Source organism: Rhopalosiphum maidis, chromosome 2, assembly GCF_003676215.2.
Source record: "Rhopalosiphum maidis isolate BTI-1 chromosome 2, ASM367621v3, whole genome shotgun sequence".
Taxonomy (NCBI): domain Eukaryota; kingdom Metazoa; phylum Arthropoda; class Insecta; order Hemiptera; family Aphididae; genus Rhopalosiphum; species Rhopalosiphum maidis.
This window is the reverse complement of record NC_040878.1, coordinates 84364044-84391058: the sequence shown is the minus strand read 5'-3', so window position 1 is coordinate 84391058 and position 27015 is coordinate 84364044. Positions and strand designations below refer to the sequence as shown.

Sequence of the window (27015 nt, the reverse complement as noted above, 5' to 3'; positions counted from 1 at the left end):
GTTTAAGATTTATATTAAATTAATTGACTTGTACTAGATTATTTCTCAATATATTCTAACTATATTATTAAAACTTGTATAATTTATTTAAAAAAATATTATTATATTGTTTACTAATTTAGATAAAAAAGTTTGAGCAAGTTATAAATATGTAAAATATTACAATTTAAAATACTCAAAATTCCCTTAAATATAGTTTATAACAGGGGTCGGGAATCTGCGGCTCTTTGGATAATTATCAATCGAGATCCGTAAAATATAAATTATATTATACCTGCGTTATTATAGGAATAAATAAAGTTTTTCTATATTTTATAAATTTAAGACGTATTATTATGTTTTCTCGATGAAATACTATCTTTATTCTAATATATGTACTAATAAAGTAATAATTTATACACCACAATTAAAAAAAAATTTTGTTCAAACCTGTGCGGCTCCCTGGATATCATAGTTTTGTAATTTTTTGAAAAAATGGCTCTTTCTTACGAAAAGGTTCCCGACCCTTGGTCTATAACATAAAAGTTAATTTAGCATAAATGTATAGTTCTGAAGAACGTACATTTAATGTAGTGTGTATGTGCAAGTATGTATAACGTTCTCTTAAGAGGTTATTAGGTGTAATTTTTTTTACATTAATTTTCTTTAATAATAAATACTCTGCAAGTACCCAATTAATTATTATTTATTATTATTAGAATAATCCCTTAAAACAAATATTAAATTGTATTTATAATTAATATCAGTACAAAATAACAACAACAAAATATTACAATTTAAAATTATAGTCTTTATAATAACTATTTCTATGTAATTTTTTTAAGTATGTAAAATTATTCATTTTGTCACGTATTAAAGTATGAAAGAAATTAAGTAGATAATTATACATATATTTATATTTATTGGTTCATGATGATACACGGTGGCCTCTCGTGATTTAGGCTGGCTCATATAATACAATACTAAAATCCTGGATAGTGGATATATGCTGTGGATGACGTATATATGATAATTTGAAAAAGCTTCAATAATATTAATAATGTGACTTCGATTAGGCACAGCAGAAAACGTGTCAATAGTGTATTAATTACAATAATAAATAATAATAGTAATAAATAATAATAATTAATGACGATAAATATTTAGTATGCACAATATATTATAATAGGTAGTTATACCGAACTCTGTAATTATCGTTATAATAATATGAAACACTTCACATGCAGTCGATTACTTATTAACTTATATTATTAATAGTAAATTAATATACTGATGGACGTGTGGGTTTGTAAAACGTAATAATAAAAATATATCGACGATATGGAAACATAGCGTTACTTATAACAGGGGTGGGTAACGTAGGTTTTTGGGTTGGGGTGATAATTTTTTTTTTAAATATTGTCACATAAACACATAATATACAATATTAGATATATGAGTAATAAATATTTGTAGAAATCGGCGTTACTTATACCACGGATATTATTTGTCAGTGGATACATATACGATATACCTAATGTTTGTCGTTCATACAATATCATCTGCCCTTACCGCCACAGCAATTGCAACACAATACGACGAAACCGGCAATGAGCAGACCGAAAAGCACCATGTAATAGTATTTTGTAAAAGCTGTCGATGATGTGGAAGTTGCTGCCAACGCTGCCGCCGGGGAATGGAACGAACGGCTGCCGACGGACATCTGTCGGCCATCCGCTGAGGTGGCCGTGACCAGAATCCCGTAGGTCTTGCCACTAGCTAGCTCTATCACTAAGAAACGATAAATGAATATTATAATATATTGTATTATGTTACATGCACATATAAGATGATGCGAATTTAACTTGGTCTCGTAAATTAATTACAATACATAAACACCCGAAAATGTTTTAAGTATCACATGATATTATTCTTATTATAACTTGTAACTAATATTAATTCACAAACACTATAAACTATACTATTTAAATAATTAAGAAAAAAGCAAAGCGAATAAATATATTGATTTTACAAAGATATACAATAAGTTTTATTGTGTCTATCATCACCTTTTGTGACAGTAAAAAGGCTTTGATTTTCAACTTTAAGAATAGTTTCTGGTAGAAAATAGGAACTAATTGGTAGTTATAGTTAGGAAAGACAAAATAAAAAATTCCAATACTATCCTGATCCTAAAAAAATTTAAAAATTTAATACATTCTTCAAGTTTTTTAACCTTTATTCAAAAAAATTTCTATCGGAAAGTGAAATTTAATGTTTATGACCATTTGAAGTTTAAATTTTTAGAACGGGAGATTTTTGTTATTTGTTATAATTCATGATTGAAAAATCATAAAACTTGAAATTTTCACAAAATGTGTGTATTATCATTATTATCATTATTATGTATTATACATCGCAAAATTTTCAAAATAATTTGTATCCTTAGGTACTATAGTCTTTACTCTATAGGTACTCTTATGCGCGAAATGGAGTGGTACGGGGTAACACCGCAAAATGTTTGTCCACTACTCCGCTTGTCTAAATTTTAAATACGTATAACTCATAAACTACTCACCCTAAATTTGATTTTTATGTATCAAAATACTCAGAAAAATATTCTACTTTGGAATATGAAATTAAAACTATATTGTCATTCAAAAAAGTAAAAATCTTAAAAAAATAATAGGATAAAAAATATTTAAAAATATAATTTTTTAATAAAAATGTTTTTTAACAACTTGAAACTGTAAAAAAATGTTTTCAAAAACATGAATACTTTTTGAAATATTGAGTGGTTCATAATAAAAGAGTCACCCTGTAAGCGGTACTGTGATAATTTCCCATTGAACATTTTGTACAATTTTAAAATAGAATAAAATATTAATTAACTAATTTTAGTATACCTACCTATTGTTGATGTGTTCAATATTATTGGTATTATCAGTTCATTCGATATTAAATTTTCGGTCATCCCTAATTTATCTTAAGATTATTTTTTGTAAATACGCTTTGGATAACCTATAAAACAACTACCAAATACTAAATAAAGTAGGTAATTTATACTGTATAAATTATACATCACAAGAGATAGTGAGAATCTGACGTATTAGCATTTATTGAAAGTTAAAAACTATTTGAACTTTTTAACTCATTCCATTCATAATCTATACTTACGCAGTTATTCCTCTGGCTTCGCTACATTTGTACTTTTAAATAAATGTAAAAAAAAGTCAACAATAAAGAGAGAAACGTTTATCAAATGAAACTATTTTAAGGATTTATAATCTTAGCTATATGATAATTGAATACATATTTGTGTAATGTGTATGATAAATTATTTATTTAACTAAATGAAAAATATATTACTAGGCTATTTTTGAGGCGTTTTTCCTTGCATATTTCTTTAAAAAACGTATTTTTATCTTAATGTGTAATCATTAATCGAATAAAACATTTAAAAATAAATTAAATACAAAAAAAAATATAATTGCAATAATAAAAACCAATCAAGTAGCCAATAGGTAAAGGGAATACTATATTTTCACCACTCTATACAAATAATACGAAAAAAATAACATTCAAATAAACGAGTGATGTGATAAGTGGTAACACGTTTGACGGGTGGCGCGGCAAGGCGGTTAAGTTAGGTTATTCTATGGTACAACCACGGTCGATAGCTCGGCTAATTGATAACAAGGTCCTGTACAAAAAGATAATATAAAAAACTAGTAACTACAATGTCATATAAATAATTAGAATACCTATAAAATATAGATCTTAAAACCAAACTACTTAACCTAACCTTACTACACTGTATTTTAACTACATGTTATGTTATAACTAATTCGCCATTCGTTCAGAGTAAGTACTAAGCACTAATATTTATGGCTAGTGTTGTGTTATAGTGGCGCACATTATTGTACCTATAATTATTTACAGTTTTCAAATATTCATTATATCTTCGTACATACATTTTATTACTTATCTATTTATATTATTCGTTGTGGTACAATACTAATAATAGTATGACTTTAGCGCTTTACATATGGGCAATGAGCCAATGACCAATGAACTGTGAATCAATGATAGAGTTAGTTAATTTTTAATTTAACTAAAACATTCCCGTTCCCGTCATTATTTTGAATATCATATCCTCCCACTCTATAAGTCATATCAGACATAATATAATTAATAAAAAGTATATCATATTTACTAATCTTAAAGCATAGATAACTGCTTAGCATAATCATTGATTATTATAGAATAGACTATTTACTTTATCATGCTATAATCAATGTTATATTGTTTAAGACTTTAAGGTGATAGAGGCTGGTGTTGGTCACATGATATATATTGTCTATTAAATAATAATAATTAACAATATGAAATCGAATAATGTCAATAATAGTATAAATAAATAACAATTATTATACAATATTGTCAATATTACTTGTAAAAATGCTGGCATATTAAATAATGTTAGCGATTTAACGTTTTTTTTGTACATAATTCATATTTTATACAAGCTGACAGATTTATTTATACATATAGAATGAATATTTTATTTTTTGATTTTGCATTATTATATCTAATAAACAATTTATTGGTTAGGTATAAAAAATTATGAGTGACAGATATTTGAATTGCATGCTTGCCAGTACCTTTTTAAGTTAATATCAAATGAATAAATCTAATATATGATATATTTTGTGTTCTTTGAACTTCCAGTCCATAACAAAATATTTAAATTGTATAAGTGTTGAGGTATTTAAGTACATTTAATATTGTTAAATTATTAATGTAACAACACAATTTTAAAACTCCTATTTTGCTCTAATCTGGAAATTCTCTACAATTATGTTATAATATTATATTATTGTAAACTTTTTTAATAATTATTATATTTTTTAAGCTCTATAAACCTTCAAACCTGCTTACTTCCTACAAACCTATCAATCTCATATTTTTTTTACTAAAATTTTAGAAAGGTTAATTCTCAAACGCATTTCCCACATCATTACCAATAATTATTACTACTTGACCCCCCTCCCCAATTTGATTTTCGTACCTCACATAACCACATAGAGTGGTTAATGTAATTTCCTATTCCTTGTAAAAAAAATTATACTGCACATGTGCATTTCTTGGTATATCACAAGCTTTCGATCAAGTTTGGCATGATGGTTTGCTATTTAAACTTAAAAACTTCCTCCAGCGTACAACCATTTTATCAAATTCTACCTCTTAAAACGACATTTTAAAATTTGTACCAGTTTTGTCTTCTATGACAGCTGCTATGAATGCTAATGTTTCTCGAGGAGGTATTCTCTTACCTATTCTTTATAATATTATGCCTCAGACCAACCCAACAATCCCTATACTTTAACTAACTTGGGCCCTTCTCATTAAATCCAAAACTTTTGACTTTAAATAATTAACTAAAAATGCTAAGAAATATTTTTTGTTATAATAAATACTCTGCTTTCAATACAAAATTTCTTATGTATCAAATGATACACTCCACGCAGATCTAAATCTAAAAACATTAAATTAAGAGAAGCTAAGCATTAATATAAAACGTTTCACAATAGACTAACTTCTTATACAAATCCTCTAACTAAAAACTTAGTGTCTGCTACCATAACCAGAAATTCTCCTCCTCGGTGGACCGCTCCATTCTCCATTGAAATGTAAGTGGTGTTGAGATCTTTTATGTAATTAACATGAATATTTCATGCTCCTCAAATTGAAAATGTCACTACTGGGTGGCTTCTTTTATAAAATTATAATCATGTATATTTTTTAACTCTTAACTTTTAATATACTTATTGTGTCAACTGATACAGATTGTATATTAATCTTTTAAAATTTAAATGTAATAATATAAGATTAATTTGTATATAATTTAATTTGACGAAAAAAAAATATTATTTTAACATAGTATTAGTAGTACCAATAAATGATTTAATGGAATGTACTATTTAATTTGTATTATTTTCTTTTTACAGGTTCTTACCTAGGAAAAAAAGTATGATTTAATTCAAACATGGTCAGTTAGATAAAAAAAAAGTAAAGTAGGTGTATATATATATATATACATATTTCTTTTTACATAACTTATAGAAAAAAATTTAATTTATTCAATCATAATATTATGTACTTAAAATGTTCCCAAGCAGCTACAGTTAATATAACTTAACCTAGTTTATTATTAGTAAATTAGAAAACAGCCCACCTTCAATTTATTTATGTATTATACTTTTACTAGTATATTATTTTTACAATAATTACCCAATACAAATTAAATATTACAATAATGAATTAGAAATGTTGATTTAATATATAACAACAATAATTATATGATAAGAAAATGTAACTACCCTTTTCATAATTTTGTTATATTTTATGCATTTTTTTTATTAAAGTTTAAAATATAATTTAATTGAATGAGTTCGTTATTCAAAGAGTTGTTTATTCATTACTAGGGCTCGTAAGTTCATGCACTTGCATGTATTTTTTGCTACATAGGAAAACATGCTAACTGAGACACAAATCCATTTCATAACAATAATAATAACTATATAAAGTTTAATAGTGCATGTTTTTGCATATTTTGAGTGTAAAGGCATATTTGTCATATAATATATTTTTAGGGTTATTAATGCATATTATTACATAAAAATATTATATTTATTTATTTAAATATTTTGGTTCATTTTTGTTTCTTATTTTATTAATATGATAGTATTAGTTTTGATTTATTTTTATTAATTTTAACTAATTTAAAGTGTATAAAAATTAAAAGAAATTGTACATTTAAAATTAATTCATGTCTTATCTTATTATTTCAAAATTTGCCTATGATTTTTTTACATAGTGCATATTTTAATGCATATTTTGCCAATGTTTAGAGCATGAATGCATGATAATTTATGCATTTTTTAGTGCATGAACTTATGAGTCCAATTCATTACTATAGATTTTTAATTTGTTATTTATTTGCTTATTGGTTATTAGTTTAATTATATACGTACCTAATCAAATATATTATCTACTTAAAAGTTAAGTAACTAAGAATATTTATCATTATATTTTTATTTTATTTTTTTTTATAGACTACCAAAAATTGTGGTTTCTGTTGTTAGTATGTTAAGTTAAAACTATTTAAAAATATGGATGAGTCAACCAGTATTGATAATACAACTTTATTAAGAGATTTCAATGAAGCTCAACCTAATCACGAGTGGTCTCCTTTTATACGCTATGGACCTTCACATTTGCCTACGTTCAAAGTTTCGTTACATTTAAATGGTTCTCTGTTTGATGGTTGTGGCTCTTCAAAGAAAAGAGCAAAAATAAATGCAATAATGAATTACAAATCATCCTCCATAAATTATAATGCTAATTCTAAGACCAATAATACTATAGAAAGTGATAAAGCGGTTCTCAAAAGAAAACGTACAGACAGTTTGATAGAAAACCCGCCTTCAAAAAAACTGTCAATAGAATCTCAAGTTAATGTACATCAAACATCAGCAATACCAGTATTTAAGAGACAATGTACAGATGATTTTATTGAAAACTCACTTTCAAAAAAACTTTCAATTGAATCCCAAGTTGCTGTACATCAAACATCAGCAGTATGTATCCTACATGAAATATTTCCAGGACAAACCTTAACATATGAACATGAACAGTCCCATGGGCTATTGGAAACAATTAGTGTCATTGTTTCTGGTAATAAATATATAGGTTATGGGAAAAATAAAAAAGAAGCAAAAGAAATTGCATGTCGTAATGCCTTAAAATCTTTGTATGAGGCACAGCCAATAGACAATATTAAGTACAAAAACCAAATAGAAATGTTGCGCACTGATTATGATGATTCTAAAATTATTGATCATTTTGCTGGAATCACAGACAAAGTATATCAAAAATTAGAATTTACTGAAAATAAATTTAAAGAATACTCAGTTATAGCAAGTATTATCAAAGTAAATAAATTATTACCTAGTTAATAATGAATTGTTTTACATATATTGATGTACTTATTGTTTGTTTATATAGATGATCAAAGAAGATTTGAACTCCGCACAAGTAATTTGTTTGGCTACTGGTACAAAATGTTTATCTGGTAACTATTTGAGCCTAAGTGGTGAATCTTTACATGACTGCCATGCAGAAATATTGACTCGTAGATGCCTAATGAAATTCTTTTATAAAGAACTCATGGAATCGGTGAAAGGCCATCCTTCTATATTTATCTCAGATGATAACAAATTTAAGTTCAAATTAGCAAAAGATATTACATTTCATTTATACATAAACACTGCTCCTTGTGGTGAAGCTAGAATTTATAGCTTCTCTGACACAGAACACCAGTTAAATCGATTAAATCGTGGTTTGCTTCGATCAAAAATAGAAAATGGTGCTGGCACTGTATCTGTATTTGGTCGAGAATTTCAAACATACGATGGAGTTGCTCAGGGTGAACGTCTTGTTACTATGTCATGTTCAGACAAACTAACTCGTTGGACTGTACTTGGACTTCAAGGAAATTTATTATCAAATTTTGTTGAACCTATTTATTTAGAATCAATATCAATCGGAAGTATGTTCAATATAAATCATATGAAGCGAACAATTTATGGTCGTGTTGAAAACAGCATTAATAAATTACCACAAGATTATAAGTGAGTACTTAACCATTTTCTTATTTAAAATCTCTATTATCTAATTATTTTTTACTTGCAGAGTACAAAAACCTCAACTCCGTGGTTATAGTATACTTCCCCGTAGATCTACTACACAATCACCTCACTGCATAAATTGGATTATAAATGAAGGAATTGAAATTATTAAAGGAAGTTTAGGTAGAACAATTGAAAACAAGTTATCCAGAGTATGTAAAACCTCATTGGCTAATGAATATATTAAACTGTGTATTGCTACAAATAATTTATCAACTCTTATTGAAAATGAAACAAATATATTTTATGATTCATTGAAAAATAAAAATAAAAATTATGTAGCTGCTAAAAATGAATTAATATCAACATTTAAATCATTAAATTTTGGAACTTGGGTACACAAACCCGAAGAACTTAAAAGTTTTGAATTACATGTTGTTAATGCAAGTAATAATGTTACATATAATTATAACAATCAGGGCTGTTAAAAAGTGTTAAAACACACATGCACTTTGTTGTTATATATATACAAATATGAACATTTGACTAAATAAATTATTAGCTACATGTATTATTTACATTTTTTTTTTTTTTTATACTAATAAATTAATTATTGCTTATATTTAATTATTTTGTTTAAAATTAAAAAAAAAAAACTTTGATTTCTACCTCTATTTATGGTCACTTGTTAAAAATTAATAATGACTTTTCTGGTAGTTATATTTAATATCTCTCTTTCTGCCTTTCTCAATAATATGTATGGTTTTCAAATTTGTTCACCTTTTTTATAGCATACGAGGTTTGTACAAAAAATAAACATTCAAAATATATTAAAGCCACAGACTATCTTATTCCTCTTAAGTTATCTTTAAGCACTCTTTTTCTTTTTTTGTCATCTCAATAACATTCACAAATTTGACTTTTGAGTTTTGACTGTAGTTTTTAGTCTAGGAAACATAATGTAGGATAAGACAAATCAAGTGAATATACGCAGATAAGTTGGTAAGGAGTGTGAGTGTGGCATCACTATTGAGAAATTTGTATGTCCAATAAAAGTCAATTATTAGACACTAAATACATATTAATCATTGTATTATGTTGCAAGAAATTAAATTATGAAATTTTATATTGTATATTGATACTTAAAATTATTTGTAAATTTATGTAAAGTGTTTAAAGATTTTTTCAAATACAATCATTTATATTATTAAATACTAGCTTTTTTTAAAAAGAAATTCCTAATACAAATAAATATATCAAGTGTGTGTAAGTTAATTTACTAAATTATAACGGATATAAATTAATTAGTTATTTATTTTAAATACAATGTACTATTAATGTTAATTTTTGAGGTTACAATTAGTATTTATACACTATTTTCAAATACATTTTAAATACTTTTTTATAAATATACTAGTATATTATAAATTAACCATTAATCAAAATTTAGGGTATAGCAACTTGATTTAATAAATGTCATCAAAAATTAATTAATTAACTTGAATACCTAACAAATCATTAATTTATTAGAGGAATTTGATACGTAGAACTTGTACTGATTGATCTAGTGAAGCAATAAGAAATCTGAAAACTGATTTGATTTTTTGTTAAGTCTACTTAAGATCGACTTTCCAATATTTTTGATTTTATCACCTTAAATCTAAAAACAATTACATTACAAAATTGTCATTTCAATACCATTTGAAGAAGTTATAATCAAAAAATCAAAAATGTGGAAAATCCATTATCAAGTAGACTTAACAAAAAATTGAAATAAATTTTCAGATTTTTTATCGCTTTACTAGATCAGTTGATACGTTTTGGCAAATAACATGCTTAAAATTCTATGTTCCATGTGTGTAAGACAAAAACAGAAACAATCAGTGTCAAATCCCTTAAATTAAGGTACATTTTGATAAATTATTAGACGATTTTTACACAGAAAAAGATTCTTTAAGCTATTGTACCATTGGTACCTACTCGCTACTAGCCTATTAGCTCTATCACATTATATTGGATAGGTATAGCAAGAGTTTTGCTTAAAAATTCCTATTTTGAATAATTTTTTTTTTTGTTTTTTCAATTACACTTTACATTTAATAGCAGAAAATAGATACGCATATAATAATTTTTTTGTAAACTTCAACACTATTGATACTACCTACTTAATATAATAATATAATAAAATTAAAATCAAAATAAACGGCATACCAATATATTAATTAAAAATGTAATCCAAATCTGTGTACACTGACATTTGTAATATACCTATATCTAGGGTAATACACTTTTTAATTCAAATCGCTATCATATATCTCTGTGAGTTCAGATTTTTTATTTTTTCATTGTTCCCAAATTGTATTTAAATTGGAGGGGATATTGGTCCATAACTCGATTTAAGATATACCTTAAATAGGTACATATTAAAAATTGTGGTCCATGGCTTTATCAAGCATGTCTTCAGAATCAATTTTTGGAGGGGTCCGTGTACCAGAAAAATATTTTCGAACATAATTTAAATAATAAATTATATTTCATATGAAAAATTGTCCAACAAGCCTTATAAGCTAAAAATAAAAAGTAATGACCAATGGCCATTATGCTAATTCTATAATAATAAGAGTTTTAATTGTATAGTTACATAAATATTGTTAAAAAAAAACACAAAAAGACATGAGATACAGAAATAAATATGTTAAAGGATTTCTGTTGGTTATTTTTATTTTATCAGGAGATTGAATAGCTGATAGATATAATTTCGTCGGGATTGGTAAATTGGATCCCAAATTACCTTATCTCGGTAAATTAGATTCTGGGAAAAAAAAGGTAGTAGGTAAGTCGAGTCCCGGAAAAAAATATATAAATTAAAGTATATGTGGTTTTTATATCATGTTCTAAATAAATAATAATGGTATAAATAATCAAAAAATTGTGTTCTGTGAAAAAATGTTAATATTTAGGTAAAAACTTAAATGATACAAATTTAACAAATTCTAAACGATTAATTATATAACGAGAATTAATTGGTGTCCGGGCGGTGTACCATTATAATATGCCATAATATGACGTATTATTGAAACAGAATTATTAAAAAATATTAAAGTTTTAAGTTTTTAATATTTTAGATCTATAGTTGTACCTATGGTTTGCTACAACCTTTTTATATCCGAGACTCGACTTACCGCTTTTAAAATAGACAAAAATTATCACGGACCCAATTTACCTCCAATCTCGTATGTTGAACCTTACCTACCTATGTATCTTTTGTTGGCTGCGGTTGACGCTGACCCGAGTTCTGAGCCATCGTGCGCGTCGTACCATTTTACCACGTACCGCTTAATGCGATGTTCGATGCTGGACTTATCCATTGTCCACGATACATTGTAACCAATACCAGAACGTTCGACTCGAATGTCAAACTGGTGGTTGTCGTCGACAAGACTCGGAGGCTTTTCGTGCAACTCTTCGGTCGACCGGTTGACGGTTACTACGACAATAATATAATATTAATGATTGTTTTGCATAAAAACGGAAATCGCTAAATATTAAAAATTACATAATATAACCATACAGGTAGAAGAGGCTAGAATCTGTATTTTTAAATGAAAAATTAAATGGGTATAATATAATGTTTTCTAATTAATTAAAGTTGTTTATTTCTTGAAATATTAATATTTAAATGGATATTTACATTGTTAATAATATATTCTTTTGATATGCATAATTAGCTGTATTATATGACTTTGACCGGAAAATAATGAACAAATACATAATATACGGAACTATATCGGTGTAATTTGGTTATAGTAAACCCCAATTAATGAGCATGGTCATATAGTATGTGGTCTATGGTCTACCATTAGTTTTACAAGTATGCCAAAATGAAAAATTATTACTTAATAATAATCTATGGTAAAAATACATATACGCTGGAATCGAGTTTCATCAGCCTCTAGTTTAATAATAATTTATGATAAAATATATATAGTGGTAAGACGTAATAGACGTAATAACGATATCTGAACGCTCTAATAAAGAATGTAAGAATACAATTTATTTATTTGACGTATTCTTTCTCACCTTAAGCTTTAATAAGTTGTTTAATACACTTTTCATTTACAACATAAAACTCTCCTTATTGGTATTTACCTAACTAATTCTCGGAAATCTAAACTAATTTTACCAGAACACTAAGAACACTTAATTTATATTTTTCAAAAACCGGAACCGGAACATAACCTTTTAAGCAATTGAGTACCTAATTGAATATCTCAGAACCGAAAAAAAACAAAAGATACTTTCCAGTTTGCAAAAGTGTACTATTAGTTATTATATTTCGTATGATACCATAATTTGTGAAAACGCTCTTACCTTTCGATCTTGTCAGAATGGATCTGCTGAACATAGATTCACCGCTCATTTCGTCCCGACACGATACCATTATCTCGTATTCCCCACCAGTTTTTAAATTCCATAGGATTGCTTTCCCATCGCTGGAAGAAGCCGTTGCATTCCAATTTGACGACGCTGAGCTCGTGTCTCTACTCCTGCAATGACGTATTGTATAAAACATTAAAAGTCACGTTGTGTCTTCGTCGCTACCTATTTGATTTGTTATAATATATTGTGATACAAAGTTGTCACGTGTATACGAGTACTTGAAAAGTTAAACAAATACCATATACTACATAATTTGCCTATACACCAAAATAAATGCATTTTTTCTGACAAAACTTTTTATGTTTTTATAACAAAATTAATTTACAATTCACGTGTTGACATCATGTGTCATGTATAGAACAATAGATAATGGCTAGGTAAATATATATTAAACATTTTTTATTTTTAAAAATGGTATAGTAGGTGTCGAGTACCTCATAGGTTAAACTTAGGTTTAAGTAATGGATATGGAAAAATTTGAATTCAGTGATAAATCATTGTATATAATAAAAAATATTTCTGAACGGGAAGACAATCTAAATTTCCGAGTATATATTATAAAGTTTAATATAGGTACCGTATTGTAAAATATGTATTTATATTGCTTTATAAATTGTCTTCTCTATTAGTAATTCCATAGATCCTAAATTATTCTATAATCAGTATAATCAATAATAATACGGTGAACATATTGAAATTATTTATCTTATAAAACAAATCATTTAGTTATATTACAAGCATTGAAGTATATGGTGAATGGTAATTATTATAATATTATTTAATATAGTTTTAATTGCTAATTACTATTATAAGTCAATACCATCTTACCATTGAACATTTGAACGATATAAATAGTTTAAAATTAATTTAAATATTTTTAAAATTTCATTGTGTATAGTAAATAATAATAAACAGTGGTAAAATGTTAAAAGTACCTAAAAATAGTCTATTAACTATTTGAATAAATATTACAACGAAATAACTAAAATCGTCATTTTTCTTGCAGTATATTATTTAATTTTTATATAATATGCTTATAATTTATAAGTTATGATTTCATAAACTAATTTCACTAAATATTTTCTATCATAACCTATTAATAAAATTTTCTACCCGTGGGTAATCTTGCAAGATTGAGTCCTGAGTTTCCGAGATTTATAGGTTAGGTTCTATAGTCTCAAGTCTGATCGATTATAAAAATAAGTATCACTAACCAAACTGTGCAGAATGAATAGGGTCGTTTCCAATAAGCCACAATATTTTTGTTAGTTGAATTAACGTGCAAATCGAAATGTTTACGATGAAATAAGTTTTCTTCGACTATCAATTCTGTTTCCACCGATATAGTAGCTGCGATATTGGACGCCACACATCTATAGACGCCTCTATCTTCACTCCTCACGCCAGTTAAAGTAAGATTACCTCCAGTGACTGTTACTCGTGGATAAAATAAACTTTTACCGTCTGCCTATAAATATGTATAAAAATAATATAAATATAAATTATAATTACCATTTGAATAGCCTTAATTTCTATTTCATTGATCGGCAACGTTTTTGGATTCTCAGGCCACATTCACAAATCAAAAAGAGTTCGTGGGCCAGACAAAAATAAAAATGTATACTATTTTTTTATATTACTGTGAAAAAAATACTGTTAAACTTTAAAATAATAAAATGTATAAAGATAAAAAAAATCGTCGTTCTAGAATTAAAGCGGACCGTATACAATAGCCGCTGGTAGCCGACCATTGCTCTATACAGGTATTAATAATTGTATCTGTATGGTTTTTGTCGCACAATAAAAATATTTTCTTATTATTATAAAATTATGTTGCATATTATAACTTAGCATAACTGTATTAGCATATGTATACTGTGTACTGAAGTAGTGCAATTACTGCAATTAATGCAAACCACTCGTTTAGTTGAGAAATGCATGTTAAAACTAGGAAAATAATATTTTGTTATTAGTATTTATGATTTACGAATAAACGTTAAAAATAAAAAAATATGCAGGTTATTGTATAAACAATAAATCAAATATGTCTCTCTTAGAGATCATATCATAATAATCAGGGCCGGCGCTACAAATTGCGGGGCCCCGTGCAAAATAGTTGAAATAAAATATTTTTATTATTTTTATTTAATTAATTATATTAATTTTTAATATTTACTCTTTATTTTTAGTTATATATATAAAATAAATGTATACAATAAAATAATATATTACATTATTTATTATTGATTATATATTTTAGAACGATTTTTTTCTTGACTTTTCGTTTGCAAAATCATTTATAAGTGTGTCATAATTGATAGTTTCAGCTATATCTTTTTCAATGGATATTGTTGAAAGTCCAGTTAGTCTTGTTTGTGACATAGTACTTCTTAGATAGTTCTTAATTAATTTCGTGGTCTACACGACGCACGGCGACTTTTTATATAATTCGATCTATTTTTATTATATTATTTTGTGTACGTTGTCGGAGTGCGTCGGCCGACAATTCGGACCGACCACGACGATAAATGACAATAGAGATCGATTATAATAATTATGTTTTTTAGTATGTCTTATGTCATCAGTGGTCTAGTAGTCTGTCTGCACCCTTTTGCCGAGTTGGGCCGGGCGTGCAGAATGATTATAAATATACTATTATTATTTTAATTTAATTTAATTGTTTTATTCTTTTAAAACATTCTGACATAAAATGAAGGTGACCACTCTCCCATCAATATTATATATTAATAAGTGTCATAAACACATAAATACACTCCAGATTACATACAAAAATATAATAAGAATGTTTACTTTTTAAATAATTTAAAATGCAATACATTTATTTACTGTTGTATAAACTAAATAAATGAAATCATAATATTAATAATAAAAAAGTTATTTACCTATAGTGACTGCCAGTTGTATGAATATTAAAAATATTAATATATTATAATATTATTCGCGTGTCTCTACACTTGTAATGCGTGTGCGCAAATGACAGATAAATCATAAATTCATAAATGAAACAATAATATCAGTAGACACAAGTAAGTAATGAGATCAAAATAATATTATCAACATGACAACATTCAACATAATCTATTTATACTCTTCAGTTAATCAATGCATGTACAGCCGACACCACGAAAATACCCATAATTATTTTTATCAACAATAATAGCTATAACTATAAATACAATAATAATAATATTATTACAAGTATATTAATAAGTTATTATGTCAATCACCAGTACAGTATTAATAAAAATATAGTACACAAGTACTGTTCTCTAAGATATCACCAAACTATTATTTCAACTGTAGTTTAAAATATAATATTTTCATTAATAATGTAATATTTTCTAAATTATAATATTTATTCAGTAATGATTTGTTTTCCGCGGGGCCCCAAATTTGTGCGGGGCCCTGTGCAGGTGCACCGGTTGCACTGCCCTTGCGCCGGCCCTGATAATAATTAATAGTTGTAAACGGCAATAGATCATTAGTACGTAGTAAGTAGTAACACATTATGCCGTACAATGATATTATGTTAAATAATTCCTTGCACACCACCGCCTGTAGATGGCTGTATGTGTTTTTTAGGATAAGACCATGAGTCTATGAGCTAATGCGATAATTGGATGAACAATTAAGGAGGGCAGTAGGTTCAACCATTCACGTGTCTCTCGAATTTGCGTAATTCCTAATGTATGACAATAAAATAAAGACGAAAACCATTATTTTATATATTATATGAAAATACCTTTTGCCAAACAATTGCCGGACCTCTATTGTCGAAATTTTCTGCTTCACATGGCATTGTGATGTTATCGCCGAGTTTACGGAAATACAACACTTTCGGTACAACAATTAGTTTCGGTGGGTGCTGGACTATAACGTCCATTGGCGTAGACGGCCCTTCGGTTCCCAAATCGTTGAATGGCGTGCACGTGTATTTGCCACCGTGTTCTTTTTCTACCTACATGCACATTCAATGCACATAATATAATGGACAAAATCATATACATATTTACAATTACTGTTATCACATGTTATACATAATATCAAAAATAGTATACACTACACTGTCTACACTTATCATATAATTATAATATATGTATATATACAGTGCTCGACTTAGCAAAATTAAAGTAGGGGGACTCTGTTAACTTTTAAAAAAAGAGCGTCCCCATCACTTGTTAAACGTTACTAAGCCGTGGGGGCGTAGCCCCCACACCCCCTATACCTCTCTTTAAGTCATATGAAAAATATTTATAAATAATCAAACTAAAAAAAAATTACTGTATATTTTAGTTATAACTAATATAATAACAAACTCAAAACTAACTAAATAAAAAACAATTCATTTTAACTATTTATTTAAATAGATCCATAATTTATCATAAGACGTATATTCTAGGATGCAATAGTAATTAGAACAAATATAATGTGGAACAAATATTTTGTGGCACAATTTGTAGTGATGACTTAAGATAATTAGTTAAATAATAATAATAAATATCTTAATACTATTTTCTAACTATAATCTATTATGTATAATATGTGCTCTAGATTAAAATTATCATGGATTATACTGCAAAAAACTGCATTTAAATTTTAAATATATAAATGTGCCACACTGCCACAGTCACAGAAATGCTTATATAAGATGATACGAAATTTTAGGGTCATTTACTATTTAAGTATAATATAAAGCATTAACTCGTACCCGATCAAAGTAAAGAGACCCGTTTAGCCTGTGGTAAACTCCGGGCACGTTGTATGTATCAAACAAAAACCCGTCTTTTTCCCATCTTATTTTTGTCAGTGGCGGGTTAGAATGGAAGTGACAATCCAAAGTACCAGGCTTCCCGTAAGCAAGAAAAACTTCAGCAGGTGAATACACAACTTTCGCTTTGTCTGCAAAAATCGCAATATTATATAATTAAACCGTATATTACATTGCCGAGGATTTAATTGAAATTTAGGGTGGGTGAGCTCACATTTTAGATTATGAGCGAAGCGATGAATGTATTGATTTTACAACAATGTGTGTTTTTTATGTGATACTTAATAGAACTTATATACTTTTTTTTTTTAATAATTAAATACTAATAATATAATAAATGCAATATTTTTGAAAAAAATGACAAATGTATCAATTTATGTGAATACTTAAAATAAAATATATGAATTTAATAGCTATATCAAATAAACATTTTATTATTTGGTGATATAGGCTGATAGACCGTTACCATTCAGAATCGTTCTTCGTAAATGATTCAATGATATATTATTAAATTCAAATTTATTAACACAGCTATATAATAATGACCTACTCGACACCTAATGTACAGAAGAGCCAGAGCGGTATCCATTTGCCTAACTTTTTTTAAAGCAAATAATTTACATTTACCAATTTACATAATACCCCCTTCTCACACACACAATAAGCCCCATAAATGTTTTAAATATTACATATTACACAATTATTTGAATAATTATTAATATCTTTATATAACAAAAGTTAGGTATATTAAGGTTAAAAATATAAGTAACAGTCAACTGAAATAATAAAAACTATTTCAATATTATATGCTATATAACAATAATATTCACCATATTATGTAAACATTTTTTAAGGATTGAATATATTTAAGGAGTTAGTATGACATAAATTATTGATTTGATCAACATTCATTAAACGCTTACACTGAACATTGAGAAAAGCACCGGCAGTCAATGTTCCCTTTTCCGATACTATGCGGCACGAATAGAAACCGTTATCATTTAATGCTGCATCATAGATGTCTAAGGAACCTTCTGGAGTTACGAGAAATCTACCATTCAAAAATGGTAAATCGTCTAGCGGCACGCCGTCTTTATACCATTGGACTACGAACTCGGGATCTTCTTTGACGCAACTGAAATGAACGGACTCGTGTTCCATTCGGGTTTGGTTGATCGGTGGTATACTCAATACGTCTCCACCTAAAACCCAATATAATATTATATTATATTAAATAATACAACAATTACATTATATTTAACAATTTACAGCAACTGCGCTGGAAGCAATCTATTTTTAAAATTGAATAGTCTTATTGTATATACTTATATTTATTTTACTTTTATTTTGTACACAGAATTATTGCAGATTATAGATCTGCATCTAATTTTTATAGATTGAATCGTAGGCAAAATTAAAAAAAAAAAAATATTTAATTTAAGTACAGTAAAACTAAAATTGAATCAAGCTTTTAAATTAACCGTATTGAGCAAGGAACCCGAAGAGTAGTCATTAATTACAAACATTTGACCAATGGATGAAAGTCATCAAGTTATGCGAGGTCACTTCATGTTGGAAAAATCAAAAATGTATTAAACAAAAATTAATTGTAGTTATATTTTCTATCAGTATATAGATAAAACATGTATAGAGAAAAAATATGCATTTAAACATCGGATAAATGAGGGAGATCAATACTGTGCGGGAATTTACGGAAGAAAAATATGTAATATAAAGCAGGAATACACGGGGTATGAAACGGTTATATATTATTTTTCTCCAATAATATTTCTGATGTTATTTTTCGTTTAAATATCTAAATTCATAAAATTAATAACAATCATACATAATGTTTAAAAATGTAACACAACTATACAAGATTCCTTATCCTCATAAAGAATTAAAATAAGAAGTTAAGTATAAATTTACAAATGTTTGTACGAGCGTCTAAAATTTAAATTTTGATGAAATTGGATATTTAAACATAAAATAACAATTCTGTCATTAAAAATGTATAAAATATTCAACTTTTATATCATATACAATTTTTTATAGACATTAAATGTTCACATTTGCAGGACAAAATTAGATATTTAAACGAAGAATTTAAGTTATTTAGGAGTTACCTAAGAGAAGTACTCCGTTCCTCCTTTTTTTATCAATAAACCATTCAAAAATAAATATTTACCACTTATTATGTATTAAAAAAATATATTTTTTAATAAATTAATTCTTGTTTTGCTATCATGCAGCCATGTAGGTAGATATAATATAACCAACGTAGTACAAGGAAGTATTAATTTAATTTTAGTATGGAAAAGGTTATTGTCGTTATTATTATATTATTATTCACATTTCACACTATAAACTTATAATTAATATAAATACTGATGCAGCATTTTTCTTAAATGATACATTATAAAACCCTAGACAATTTTATTATGTTGAGAAACTATAACAAAGATTATACAATTGCCATAGAAATTATAAGTAAGTATACAGTCAATTTATAATGTCTAAGACTCTAAGGATCATGCCTAATATATAAATTATGCAAACCTAACCTAAGTATATATTATGGAAGGGAAGGGTTTAATGAAAATATAATTTATACTATGAACAAATATAAAATAGCATCACGGTAAATAATATGTTAGTTTTGTTGACAGACTTTTGTGGGATATTTTTGATTGGTACATATACAAGCCCTTCGACTCACTTCTTCATATAGCCCATCCTGTCAACAATACCTACAATAAATAATTAATAAAAGGACCCTGAATAATATTTACTCGTAATTTCTTCGGCTGACCTCGTAATCTCTAACAATGTTCAATTTTATCAGTAAGTCAGGGTCATATATGACTAAATCTTCTAAGCTAGTCAATGAATGCTTAAAAACACATTATTTAGAAATTAACTTAATGAAATAAATCGTTTAAAATTCAATAAAACTCTTATTAGATAAGTATATTGAAATGTGCTGTAAACTTATACATATAAATGATGTTTCACTTACGAACAACGATTATAAATATTATTTATTATTATTATTATTATTTTTTTATTAAAACATCTAAATTATTATTATATGGACACATTTGATGGCTGAAGTTGACTAAATAATTTTGTAAAGACTTTAAACCACAACAGAGACAGATTCGTTCATATTACTATTTACTATATCAGTTATCTATATACAACGTCACAGAAATTTTGTTTATAAACAATTATTAAAACTTTGTCATATTTTTATTCTGTATTATTTTATTTTGTAGTAATACGTACTGATAATAATTGATAAATATAAATATAAAATCTATAATAGGTACCTGCTACCTATTATTATATAATATAAATAATTAATAACCTAATAGAGTTTTATTATATCAACTTGAACAGCCAGTTTAAAATAGTCTTGACATTTAAGTTAAAATTAATGCTTTTAATAATTTTTAATATTATAACAAATTATTTGTTAGAACGGAAGGTTTGCTTCAAGCTTCAACTAATAATTATATACCTTTAATTCTTTATTAAAAAAATGTACAATAATTATTATTTACAAATAAATTTGTCATAACTCATGTCTTTTTGTGTCACCTTTTATATAGATACTATTTAAATTGGAACCCAAGTACCTTACATAAATATTTTATTTTTACTTATTTATTAGTCAATTAATTAATTTTATTATTAAATCGTTTAATTCATTTATTGTTATTTTAGGTATGTGCCTATTAGCTTATAGTTCTCTTGCTTTATTTAATTCAAACAATATTTTTCTGATGATTTTGAATAAAGAAGAAACATTACAAAGTGGCAATAGGTACATCATAGCCATACAGATATTATAGTAACTTCGGTATAGTGACTTATGTTTTTAAGATTAGCAAATTTATCTTTTTTCAAACCATTTTTATTATCTAAACAAGTATACATTTTAAAATGTCTATTTAATATTGAGAAATTGATTCAATTCACGAATATCACAATGTTAATAATTGTTTACACATCGTAATTTTTATAATTTATCTTAATGTATAATACAGATACACTACACATAATACATTAATATTAAAAATGTTATAATGTAAATAAAATTAAAAATTATTTAACGGACATAAAATTATAGTATATTAATTTGGTATAGCTACAGAGTACAGGCATATTACTATGCTGCAATTTTGATGCTACGTTAAAAACAATAAAATACTCCAAAATTTATTAAAATAATTACCAATAAGGCTAAGCATTATAATATAATATTATATTCTAATTAAATCAAATTAATTTATTTTCTTTCAAGTTTGACGATTATAATATCGAAAAATTCTTATTGTAATCAATAATTATAAACAAACTGTTAGTCCTCACCTTCAACATCAAGCCTGAACCGTACACCTGCTGTACCACCCATGTCGTTGTCGACAGTATTCAACGTTGAATCTGTGCTCGACTGGGGTGATGCTAGTGTGGGTAAAGGTGGCTGTGACGATGAATGCTGCAGCGGACCTGCATCACCACTGTAAGTTACATGGCACTCGTAGTCACCTGTGTCTGATTCGCGAAGACTGGAAACGTTAATAGCAATGGAGACAACATCACTAAAATTGGGGGGTTCTACCACGGCAGTTCGTCCGTCGTATCGCTCGTCGGTGGTTAACGTACCCTCTGAACACGTAAATACCGTCTGCCCCTGTAAAATGAATATAATAAATTCAACATCATCACAAACGTCGCAGCAGTTTGTGATGATGGCTATATCAATTTCTCATATAATATATTATAATTTATAATTATTAGTTATAAATTACTACAAATGCATACTATTCTGAAATTTAGATTATTATATAATCATTTTAAAAGAAATACACTACTTTTTATAAATTATTAAAAAAGAAAACCCAATATACCTATCTGAAAAATGTTATTTACAATTCTTCACTCTTACCGCTAACCTTAATTAATTGTCAGGTATGCACACCATGTACCCTGTTCGTATTGTACTCGTTTTTAAGTACTTGTCCTCTGTGTATTAAAATATTATTATTGATTAATATCTTCTAATAAATTTATATAAGTACACGACTACTAATAATATTGTATTACAAGTTACAATTTTAAAAAGTATAGTACAAAATACTTTACATATTAATAATATTGAGTGTAACGTCCAAGCCAAAGAATTTAAACATTCTAACAAATAAAAATAATAATTAAAGTTAATAGCTTATTACAATATGAAACCAATATTATGCTACATGTTTGTTATCAAATATCAATAAAAATAGACATTTTTAACGTTTAAAAAAAAATACATTATTTATATTTAATTATCTATCTAAGAATAATATTATTACCAAAAGCCATGTATAAACAATTATTTTATGAAATGATCAGATAATTCCCAAATACAAACATACACGTATACATCGATGACCGATGCTTCAAAAACTAAAAAAGGAAGTGTATAGTAATAATCACACCTAATTCTCAATTAACACAAAAAGTAAACATTTTTAGCATATGTATCGCTGAAATGTTAGTGATACATTTTGTAATAAAATACAAAAAGAATCATCAACAATCATCTAATTATATTATTTCCAGACTCTTTAAGCACAATAAAAAGCATAAAAATAGGTATTTTCGACAGAAACACCTACAAAAAAAAATTCACCATCATAGCCTAGGTACCTGAACACAGTGATATTGAAAAAAACATGAAAGTTAACGAATTGACAAAATGTTCAGCAAATAATTAAAAAATTTAAAATACAGTACCTACGAAGACACTCTTTGATCAATAAACATATAAATTGGAACAAAATGGTCAAATAAATAGAAAAGACATAAAACTAAATTAAATGAAATCAAACTAACAACCGAGCGCTGAAAAAATACAAACAAATTTACCAGAAAATAATAAGTAAATTTAATACGCCTATAAGATAGAACACATCCCACTCAATCATGGATACCTAATGAGAAAAGAAGAACAAATCATTTGCACAACCTGTGAAGTTCCGCTTATAGTAAACACGAAACACCTACTCGTAGAATGAAGACAAACAGAAGCAGCCAGAAAAATGCGTAACATCATTGAGTTCCTCCGCCAATCCTTAGGCCACTAAGACGAGACATCCGTCAAAAACACACTTTGATTTACAAAAGAAATTAATACTGATAACATCTTATAAAACAATTTTCAGTAGCATTTAAGAAGGAAATATTTTTTATAACATTACATGTAAGTAAAATATAAATCAAATGTCAGCCGAAGGCCAAGCAGCCAAGGCTTAATTAAAATAATAATATTATTATCAATGATTGACTATTTATCATACAAATCAATTATAAAATATAAATACTCTGAAATTGTACGATACGTTTTTTTTCTTGAATCCTTTATATTTAAATCTAAAATCATACTACAATATAATATAAAAACTTGCTTACAAATAGTCAGTCAGCAAAAGTTTATTGTCAAAAGTAAATATAAACAGTAATACCTAACTTTATATAATTTGAACCCATAAACACGTACAAAATAAAATAATAACTGAAATAATGACGACAGGCTTGGCGATCATTTTCGTTATCATAGTAAATAGTTTGTAATTAACGATCAAGAAATCCGACAATGCAAAATACATTTAAACATTGCTTAATTGATTAGGCAAGTCAATGATGTAAATTATTACGTGAATTATCATATTGATTCCTAAAATATCTTGTCTCTATAATGAGTCTAATAATATTATACCTATAGTAAATGTTGACAATATCTGAATTTATATAATTTTCACTAAAATAATTGTATACGTGTATTAGGTAATAGAACATCATATAATAGATTAATAGGTAGGTACATCTGGGAGCAAAAGCACACAACAATTTAGTATGTTAGGTTACCGAATTTATTCCATCTGCGACTTCCAATGAGCAAGATTACATTTTAGTCATTATACCGGATTTACAGAAAGTTATGATTAAAATTTTTTAACGGCTGCAAATATTCGGATAATAAGTGAATATCTACTCACGTCTTTTGTCCAGCGTACAGCCACAAGACGGCGAAGACCGCCGTCGTGGTCGAACCGTGGTTGTGGTACTGCCGGACATTTGAATACCGCGTAACCACCGATTTGGGACGTCAGAGAGCCAACATCAGTAGTTGTCTGACCGTTACAACCATAGTGGCCAAACAGAAACGCCGCCGTCGACAAGTACAAGATCAGTATACCGAACATACCACGCGTTTTCGATATGACGACCGCGATTTCAGTTGACCGACAGTTCGCAGGGTAAACGGTACAGTGCGGATATTGTCGCGACAGCGTCCGCGCGGGAGGACAAACCCGACGAACTCGCATATTATTTCGCGGACACGACAAATTATAATAATAATATATCGTCGTCGTCGTCCGCTCGCTTTAATAACAATAATAATATAACGCACGTGACGTAGGAAAATATTTACAAATAACTGTGTACATACGCGTCGGTTGCGGACTTGCGGTCGGACCACGCAACACTAAATGTATAATATTATATTATTATACTTTAATACTTAACATGATATACTCAACACAATACATCTGTGTGTAGTCAGTACTCAGTACTATTTAACAGCTGTACAGTTACGTTTTTAAGTAGGGACAATGCGTCCGTTGGCGGGAACTCGTTGTCTTTAGTGGATCATTTTTGAAAATCCGACGGGGTAACAAATTTGTATTTATGAGTAATTAGTTACAACACAATTTCTAAAAAATTCAAACGTTTAACCAATTGTTTTTTTCAAACACGCACAGAAAAATCGAATTACACCTCTTTCTTAAAAAAAAAGTTTAAATTTGAATTAAATTCATTTCATTAACTTTGACCTAATTTTTTCGATCTTAAAAACTGATATGCACCTTTTTAACAGTGTACCTGCTATTTTACAAATCCCCGTGTTATGTAATAACTGCAATACAATGACATAAATCTAGTTATGCCCACGTGAATATAATTAATTAAAACTTTAATTTGGTTTCAATCAGTCAATTTTTAAGATAAGCAAATACTTTATAATTCATTTGGTTAAAAAAATGTAATTAAAATTTAACTAAAAAATGACAGTTTTAAATGTTTTGATGCACGTGTACGGGAATAACGATTAAGAGTTTGATTTTTTTTTTAGAAATCCTTAATAGATACGGTAATATAAATATTATAATAATGTAATAGTTATAATTATGTCTAACGAAAGGGTGCATTCAACGTATGTAATATTCAAGTACGATTTCTGTTTTTGACATCCAATTTAAGCGCGTGCAAACGCGATTGGTGAATGGTGGAAAGGGTGGCTCAGCAGCTCCCATCACGTACCTAAAACTTCCTAAATACGAAAAAAGAATGTATTATTATAATAATTTCTTATATTACCTACAATGTTATCCTAAACGTCCATAGAAATGTATACACCTATAGAATATTTTCATAATAAAAATAGTAGCTAGAAAAAATATAGTAATAACTACTAAATTAACAGTACCCGATTTCCAAACATGGTGATACTGTGATAGTGATAATGACGAATACGGAACGGCAGAATATTCTAATCGAGCGATTTTTTTTCTACATTTTTACAACGATTAAGATGTGAAGCACACGCTTCATGCAGGATGCAGCTTTCCTGCCCTCATCCACGGTAACAAACACGCGATCGCAATCCACCGAGGTTATGTCAACTATAAACAAAGACTGCATACAAACATGCGTCGCGTGTATTGAGCAATCGATGAATTATACTTGTTTCATCGTTCCTACATATATGTTAATTTTTTGCAATTGTTCAAAATACTTGTACGAGAATTAGAGAATTATACTCGATAATATATTATTCTAATATTCATGTCTATAATACACCGCAATAACCGGGTGCACGTTACTATCATTATAGTTATTACATATAGTTATTTCATCATAAATGTAACTATTATATTAAAATTCCACTTCGTAATAACTGATAATTTATAATATATATTATTATTTAGTTTATATTGGATGTATTCTTTTCCAATTGTGTTTGACATTGAACATTAAAAAATATAATGAATTGATTGA

At 27.3% G+C, this 27015-nt stretch overlaps 2 protein-coding genes across 6 annotated transcripts; one reads left to right on the top strand and one right to left on the bottom strand.

Annotated features, from left to right (window-relative positions):
* Nucleotides 1-104: 104 nt before the first annotated feature.
* LOC113551646 (protein borderless-like) lies at nucleotides 105-25420 on the bottom strand. Of its 2 annotated transcripts, XM_026954012.1 has the most exons (10): nucleotides 24951-25420; nucleotides 22279-22600; nucleotides 18825-19103; nucleotides 17842-18032; nucleotides 16876-17091; nucleotides 14327-14580; nucleotides 13044-13219; nucleotides 11926-12159; nucleotides 1552-1770; nucleotides 105-511 (listed from the first exon to the last, which is right to left on the bottom strand). In XM_026954012.1, exons 1-10 carry the CDS (start codon nucleotides 25278-25280, stop codon nucleotides 486-488), a joined length of 2247 nt encoding a protein of 748 aa, XP_026809813.1. In that variant the 5' UTR covers nucleotides 25281-25420; the 3' UTR covers nucleotides 105-485. The 2 variants fall into 2 exon arrangements, with proteins under 2 accessions (XP_026809813.1, XP_026809815.1); XM_026954014.1 differs by lacking the exon at nucleotides 105-511 and having other exon boundaries at nucleotides 805-1770.
* On the top strand, nucleotides 3700-9785 carry LOC113551647 (double-stranded RNA-specific editase Adar-like). Of its 4 annotated transcripts, none has more exons than XM_026954016.1 (5): nucleotides 3700-3843; nucleotides 5991-6051; nucleotides 7098-7976; nucleotides 8050-8675; nucleotides 8737-9785. In XM_026954016.1, exons 3-5 carry the CDS (start codon nucleotides 7155-7157, stop codon nucleotides 9158-9160), a joined length of 1872 nt encoding a protein of 623 aa, XP_026809817.1. In that variant the 5' UTR covers nucleotides 3700-3843; nucleotides 5991-6051; nucleotides 7098-7154; the 3' UTR covers nucleotides 9161-9785. The 4 variants fall into 4 exon arrangements, with proteins under 4 accessions (XP_026809817.1, XP_026809816.1, XP_026809819.1 ...); XM_026954015.1 differs by having other exon boundaries at nucleotides 5991-6056; XM_026954017.1 differs by lacking the exon at nucleotides 3700-3843 and adding an exon at nucleotides 4892-5672 and having other exon boundaries at nucleotides 5991-6056.
* Nucleotides 25421-27015: the final 1595 nt, after the last annotated feature.